Here is an 8,782-nt window from a genome sequence, read left to right on the forward strand (position 1 = left end):
TTTCCTCATGAACTACCATGACGAACTCAAAACAAAATTAAAATTCACAGTGAACTACAACGAAAATGATAATCGTTGCTCTGATACCATGTCTAATTATACACAATTGAACTCCTGCATTGCTGAAACTAAGAATTCAGATGTTATATATAGAGAGTATTGAGAAGAGCAGGAGATAATCCATTCTATTGATCATTTAATTATGTTACAATGAATACAAGTTGGTTGTATACATAGCTGTCAATTAGTTGGTTACTGACAACCTCACTAGAACTACTCAATGACAACCCACTAATTTCACCAGCACTTCCACTAGATTAATTACACATTTTATTTATGTGTTTTCAACTTAGTATTCGTATATATTTACTGAATTTTTTTAAAAATAAATATAGAATTCACATAAAAGTTATTGAATTCTCAAAAATACCCACGTAACACCCTCAATTAGCCCTTACCTACCTTCCAAAGTATTTATTTTAGATAGATTATTTATATAAAATATTAAAATAATATTATTTTTTTACTTGTGTATCACACGCAAAAAAAATCTACTCATTTTTCTCATGACATGTGCCGACCATTCCCCTTTTGACTTGCTATAACTGAACTCTCATAAAAGGAAAACTCATTCTACATTTACTTCCTCGATTCCAAGAATCTCTCTAACTATTTGCTTCTCTCTATAAGAAAACATAACCGATCAACAGAAAAATTCTACACCCATTTCAGATTTTCATTGAAAGAACCTAAATCTTCTCAAATATTCGCATTCACCAATTCTTGAAATGCTCTGTGATTAATCCATTTTTTTAAAAATCGGCGAGAGTTTTGCTAATTTTGATCGAGTTATGAAGAAATTGACGGGTTTTAAACTTGGGCGGAAGCTATTAAGAGTTTTTGTTCATCGGAGAAGAATTTTCAGCAGAGAAATTTCAAAAGTCTGTAATTTGGGACATTTGCTGAAACAGAGAGCAAAAGGACTCTGTTTTGGGAAACACCATTCGGGTTACATCCGAGTCGGTCAAGAACCGATTGCTCCGAAGCAGGTGAGTGTACCGAAAGGGCACTTGGTTGTGTACGTGGGTGAAAAGAAAGATGACACGTGCAGAATGATGGTGCCTGTGATATACTTTAATCATCCTCTGTTTGCTGAATTGTTGAAGGAAGCAGAGATGGTTTATGGGTATAATCATTCGGGTGGGATCCAAATACCCTGTCGGATATCCGAATTTGAGAACGTCAAATCAAGAATCGCCGCCACGGGCGGTGGTGGAAACTGTCGTGGAGAGGTGAGCTGGAGGCACAAGTAGTGATGAACTGTGGTTTAGTTTATGTTACTGTATTTATTTGTTAGAAACAAAAGATTAGTGATGTCAAATATCTCTGGTGTGAAAGGAACTATTTGTACAATTTTTTGTTAATTTTCCCGCCCAATTCTCAAATGCTTGTAGTTTTCAGATACAGTTATAAACTCACGCTTAAACTATTATATTTTTCTTCAATTTCTCAACATTAATTTCATAATGTTATTTTATTTACCTATAGCTTGAATTATTCATTTTTTTATATTAAAATACACTTTAATGCTGAGTTGATTTATAGGTGTATGTTGTCGAGTAGAACAATATTTAATAGAATTAATAATCAAAATAACATTTAAATTATTATTTTTCTATGAATTTCATATTATAACATTTAAATTTCATATTTTTCTATTATTTTTCTATGAATTTCAAATTGGGACATTTACTGAATTGATCGACACGTATCTATTTCGTGGAATTTATTGTGCAACTTTTAAGCAAATTCATCCGTTGACCAGGCCGCACTTTGAGTGGCAGACTTGCAAAGTTACTTCCTTAATTCTATTTGGCTTACTTTGAAATCTTCCATGTTATTGGGCAGCATAGGAAATTTGGACCTCCATTGACTTTACCTTGGGTTCGAGTTTATTGACCTAGCAATATGTGCATATTAAATACATTGACATGGACATGTTTAATTCACACTCGATATTGATGGCATAATTGACTAAATTGTTGTGACGTCTCACCTTCATCTGCATATTCATCATTCAATTCTTGAAGTACATTTAATCTAAAACCTTGATGCATATAATAGGTGTTTAGGCTAGGATTACTATAAGTCCTTTAAACCCATCACATGGGCTTTACCATAGGCACAATGTAATTAGTGTTACATTACCAGTTTACCACCATTCATCCACGCACTCAATACTTGCCAGACGCAACATGTTGTTCCTCAAAATTGAACTCATGATCATCAGGGGCGGAACCAGAATATTTGATAAGGGGGTTCAAGAAAATTAAAAAATAAGAAACTGGATGAAAAAAGTAAAAATATGTGTCATTGTTGAGAATCGAACCCACGACCGCAGGCTCAATCACAAGCACCTTATCCACTAATCCACAATCTCCATTTGTTAAGGAGATGCAAAAATTATATTTGTACATGAATAAAAAAATTCGCAATATATATATAGTGCAATTTTCCGACGAAGGGGGTTCGGTCGCCACCCCTCGCACCCCTCTAGTTCCGCCCCTGAATTGATCATGGCTTTGATACACTTAATTGTTGGAAACAAATATTTATTATTATGTCAAAAGTTATAATATAAATGTAAGGGAATAACTTTAATTAATTTTTAATTAAGTTTATCAAACAAACATCATGTTCGATCATAACTGTGAACTAATTTGGTTCATCACCCTAGCCTTGTCATCGACATGTTAACGGCATCCAACATTAATTACTTATATATTCAATTTTAATAAAGGGGATCTGTAATGTAAAAGTTTGTGCCTTAAGCCTAATTAAGTGCCCAACAAAATTGAATGGAATGGAGAAGACAAATTAGCAAATTGGCAGAACTTAATGACATTGGCTTGTCTGTTTGTCGAATCTCATTCTTTAGGACACGAAAAATCTCCCTAAATCAGCGGAATCAAGAACCAACGTGGTTATGGAGTTGCCCGTTGCTAGGGAGCGTTTTAACCCCAGTTTTAATATGAAATTTTTTAATGCAAATTCAAATTATGCAGGTATCGAGGACCGGATGAAAAAAGGAAAAGAAAAAAAAAAGAAGAGGAAGTGAGGAACCAACACGCACACATTAATCAAGAAATCTATTATATTTGAAGTATATCTGCACCTAAAACTAATTTTTTCAAAAAAAAAAAATCATTTTGAAACAAAAAAAAATCACTTCGATTGAAACTTCTCAATATTTTAATTTATAACAAACTATGAACTTTGTTAAATAGAAACGAACAAAAAAAATAAAAATCATTACGAGTTGTGTTTGCCAAATATCTGTTTATGATTTATATAAAAAGCAATTTTTTCACGGACAAACAAGCAGACACTGTTCGAGGAGTTCGTGCAATTAATATTAATGTGGAGAGCACATAATAGAGAGAATCGATTTTGTAGGGCATTTGCGAATTTTTTTTAGTTTTCTTTTTAAAACAAGAGATCTGAAAAATTATTTCTTTTATTTAATTTGAAAGTAGCACAGAGATCTCTCATTTTCTCTAATATTTGTTACTATCACTAACATTTGTCAGTGTCACAGTTTTGTCCAGCAATATACAAGTTGTTAATTTGTCTAGTAATGAAACTTGTCTTTAGCTAAGCATTAGTACTAAATAATTAATTATGGCAGTAATAAGTAAGTAAAGAAGTTACCTTACCTTCGAGGAACCTAGCAGCTAGCTACTACTCGTAGTTAGGAGTATCGTATATGAAACAATGCTATATGTATTTAATACTAGTTAGCAATATACATGTCCTAGTATGATAAAATTAGAGAGAAATAGTATAGGATCCAAAATCTAGACTGGCTGTTATATAATAAAAAAATCCCACTGTCCACTTTTATTTATCCAATCTAGAAAATCAAATGATAATCTATTACTTAATTTTATTATTAATTATAGATATTTTTCAAATTATTGATTTATCATATTCATCGAGTTAATATTGGACCAATAAACATAGACGGGTGAAGTAATTTGTCGATCATTGGGCGACAAAGGTCCGAATTTCAAGCAGCAGAACCCAACTGTCTATTGTTGTTTGTGTGCTCTGGCAATTTGTCGTAATGAAGTTGCTTCACAGGACATCAATTAATGTGTTTTCTGTAAGATTAATTAATTATAGTCCTTCTAGGTTTTGGTAAATTAAATTGAAACAAGACCAGCTTAATGTGACTATAAATCACAATTTAGTGAACAAACACGACACAAAGGTAATTCTAAGTGCGAAATCATAGGTGTTGAGTTTCGACATCCCATGGGCTGTGAAAATTATTTAAATATGCATTTCTTCCACTTATTGTATCCCAAAGTGCCATTAACATTAGTTTTTGGGTTAAAAATGCCGGTTCTTTCACTTATTAGACTATAATTGCTCTTAATGTCAATTTGGGGCCAAAAATATTCATACTGTTAAAGGAATTATGAGATAATATATGTGGGGCTTTAATTAAGTAGGTGACGCTGATTTATTGATACATGTGACACCAACATTAATAATCCGACTTATATGCGAGTTAACTCAAAGCAATTAGAAACCATTTCTTGTATTCAGTATGCTTCGCATTTTGCGATTAAAAGGATTCAAAAGATAGTAATGTCTTCTTCATTTGAAGCTGTGATTTTAGTTTAAAACTAATCTAAACAAGCTTCAATCGATTTCAGATCTAGGTTCAATTCATCTTCTCCATCCTTTTAATATGTGGTGGAAGTTTAATTAATATCCACAGAGTATTAAATCAGTACTATCTTTTGAATTAGTTAAGGTCTCATTCATAATCTGTTTCATTAAAAGAAGGAATATTTTTAACCGCAAAAGACAATTGGGATCTAATAGATAAAAGATGGTATTTTTTTTACTAAAAGTTAACATTCCATACAATCATGGTCCAACAAATGAGAGGATTTTTAACTCTTTATATTTAAATTATTGTACTATAACTTCTTAATAAAAATAATTTTGTATCAAAAAAGATTCAAATTCAAAATCTCTAACTAAAAATAAATGAATACTTATCACTCTAATACCATCCTTGTTATACTATTTTCACAACCAAAGGTTAAACAAGAATGGTGACAAAACATTCAGTTCCAAACTGTACATATATTATTAAGTACTGCCAATAATTGTACCTCTTTAGGTATCCTTTTTGTTACCTTTTTCTGCAATTATTAGTAGGATATGTAAAGTCTCACGTTTCTTTTCCCTTAGTTGTTTTTCCTAAGGTAGTTATGTACTTTCATTGGTCATCAATTCAGTTACTACCAATCTATATTCCTATGTTAACTTCTCTCTGCACTTTAATTTCTTTCGGTTATATTTGTGACCAAAAAGGTCTGTTCCATTTTGGTCCCATCCCTCACCAAAAGGTCACAATTTCTTTTTCTTTATTTTAAAGCTCACAGTTTTTATGGGAGGTTAAGTTTACTTCATTCTTATACTAAAAAAAAAAGGTGATAAGGAGTAATTGTTCATTTTGGGGGGGATATTTTTTTTACTATTATTCCAAAATTAGTGTTTTTTGGTTATAAAAAATTCAAATTCAACTTAGAGTTAGATTTCATATTTTAGAACATGCTCCAATAGATTTTTCAATTTCATCTTCATAAATTTCAAATAAAGTATTTTCTTCTCCAGTGCAAAAGGTATAACCAAATACAACTTTATATTCAGTTTCAATTTTAGAAATTTAAAATAAAGTAAAAATCTTTGAAATTTTATGGCCTAAGGCATACTAAATATGTGTGAAACACAGTCCCACATGAAAAGTAAAAAAGTTATTTATAAGGTGTTAGACTCTTAATGGTAAGACATCTCTTTTGGAAAAAATTATACAAATTTGACTTAAAGAAGACAATATTAGATCATGTTAATAATACATTATGGTTATTTTAATTCAACATTGATATTAAAGCTAATAATTTGACATGACGAGTCTCAAGATGATAAAGTAAAGCCCGACTTAGCGCATTTACTCGTCTACGGACTGATTTGTTATCTTTATCCTCAACTTTAAAGACGTATACCCCAACAAAGGGAAAAAACAAAGCTTTGATAGCCTAAAATATTTTGTTGATGTTAAACATAGTTAATCTCCAAATTAGCCATGAATAGCGACGGATCATGTGAAACTAATTAGTTCTACGGAAAATGTTGACATATATGAATTAAGTCACTCATAAAAAGCATAAAATAAAAAAACTATTTATAAAATGTTGAATATTTTTAATAATATGAGATTGTTGGGGAAAAATTCGTACATACTCCATCCAAAATAAATCACATCATCTATAAAAGTATTTTTGGGTTGTTTAGTAAAAAAAATAAATTAAATGCGTGGGCTCATATATGCTAATTAAAATGAAATAAACATATTTTCTTAGTTTCTCTTGTAGATTGGTGACCAATTTGTAAGTCCCCCATCAATGATCAATCTTGAATGGGAGATTCAAACCTTCTATGGACCAAACTCCAGCATTCCATGTGTATTACCAAACCCAATAATTCTTTTGGTACATTTTTTTATGCCCTTTTCTTATAATACAGATGCCCAATTTTCAAATTTATATATAAATATTTTGGTTGGCCAAAATGTTGATCAAATGCATATATTCTTCTGGATCCTATGTATCTGTCCCATTAATGCTATTATTGAACAAGGTTTTATCACATGAAAATTGCATTAATTCGTTCAATACAATTATATATATATATATATATATATATATATATATATATATCATTTTTTGAAAAGTCAATCAATTTGCTTTTAAATATAACATTTTGAAATACTTTGTACGATAAAGATTGTAATTCACAATCATTTCTTTTTTAAATTGCCACTCAAATTAAATACAATCAGATTTCTCTATAACATGCATTTCGTATAACAACATTTCATCACGAGATTAAGATTATTTTGAAATTGATTTTTCATGTTATACCATATTTTTTTATAATAATATTATAGCAATTAAACAATATCAAAACTAATTATATTATTATAAAAAAAAAATCACGATAGGTTGACCTTCATTCTTCAGACAATTGTTATTCAGTTAATGATATGAGAGTGTACAAGATTCATATAAAGACCTTATGATCGATCATAGATCAAAGGTTATTTTTTTGGATAGTTATAATTGTGACATTTATCGTGATGGCCTTATAAATTTCAAACGTTGAGTTTATTTGAATAGTTAAAAAAATGTATTAAGTGAGAATTAATTTCAACTTTTGTATGAGTGTCAACATATAATATTATATCAATTTTTTTAAAAAATATACATAAAATATCTAATTTTTCGAAAAAGCCACAAATTCACAAGTTTTACAATTAGCATATAAATTGGGTACTTTAATATAGTGAAATATATATTAATCAATTGTGATTAAGTAATAGTTTTGTATATCAACATATTATGCATTCATTAATTTTATATAAATATGAGCGAAATCACCTTAGGTGAAGGATGGTTTGGTACACATTTTTTGTCAAAAAATTATGTGATATATATAAGTTAAATATTAGCTATTATGAGAGTGCATTTCATCTTGTACGTCCTTAACATAACTGATTTTTTTTTTTACATATTCTTCGCTAAATTTTTGATTCCGCTACTGGATGTAATACAATGGAGATAATTTCTTACTCCTACCGTTGCTACTTATATTTATCACTTTTCAAGATAGCAATCCCTCTTATTTTAAACACACAACGATTTAGTGGTTTCTCCACTTTTTTGGAGGAAAAAAAAGAAGATTTCTCTTCTTGGTTGCGCAACGTTTACTTGAATTGTTTTTCTTTTAAAGGAAACTTAGCGGTTATTGCTGCCAAAGCCATACAAAGTCAAAGCCTTGAATTTTTATTTTTATTTTGGGGAAGATAATTAGTTCCAATATTATTTATCGTCAATGCCCTTACGTGGCGGGGAATTATGTATAAACGAATCCCACTAACATTCTCTATTTCAAAATAAGTGGGCTAAATAAAATTGCTACTTTTACGGAGATCTATCATTTATAAATTAAGAAAATACATAAAATGTTAGAATTATTAATATTATGTAAACAACCAAATCAAACGCCTTAAGGAAAATTTTAAATTCGGGAAATAAGGAAAAGAAAGTTAAAAGATTCCTTCTTTTTTAGTAAAGCATTTAAAAATAAATTAAACGATATCTGACAAAATAATACTAATATTCTTTATTATGTTTTAAAAGTTTGCTAAGTTAATACTGAAAAATAATCGTTCGGATATCATCTATTATTCCATTTGTTCACTTTTAATTAGCTGCTATTTCAAAATTAATTTTCACTTTTATTTGTTATTTTTAATATATCAAAAGGACAATTATTTTTTTCATGTTATATCCTTAGTATTAATTATTTATTTTTCAAATAATTTTTCATGATCTAATACTAAATATCAATTAATAAAAATAACGTGATAAAATAATTATGTCAATCATTATTTTTTTAATAAAAGTATTAAATCCAAATATAATAAGTAAAAGTAAAAAAAAGGAATATTAACTACACTCATTTCTTATTTTCAATGAATAATATATTAAAATTATTATTTTATTAATTAACATTTTCTTTAAAAAATGTGTCAAGCTAATACGGCATATAAGTATATAACCAAACAAGTTTTTGGAAAAAGAACTTTGATTTTTCTATTTTTATTTTAAAAAATTCTTTGTCCAAAGGACCCTTAATT

At 29.2% G+C, this 8,782-nt stretch overlaps 1 protein-coding gene across 1 annotated transcript; it reads left to right on the forward strand.

Annotated features, from left to right (window-relative positions):
- The first annotated feature begins 569 nt into the window (after positions 1–569).
- Positions 570–1,492, forward strand: LOC129888538 (auxin-responsive protein SAUR36-like). The gene has a single exon (XM_055963498.1). The coding sequence runs from the start codon at positions 852–854 to the stop codon at positions 1,311–1,313; it is 462 nt and encodes a 153-aa protein (XP_055819473.1). The 5' UTR covers positions 570–851; the 3' UTR covers positions 1,314–1,492.
- The last annotated feature ends 7,290 nt before the right edge of the window (positions 1,493–8,782 follow it).

This window comes from Solanum dulcamara, chromosome 5 (genome assembly GCF_947179165.1).
Source record: "Solanum dulcamara chromosome 5, daSolDulc1.2, whole genome shotgun sequence".
In the NCBI taxonomy this organism is placed as follows: Eukaryota; Viridiplantae; Streptophyta; class Magnoliopsida; order Solanales; family Solanaceae; genus Solanum; species Solanum dulcamara.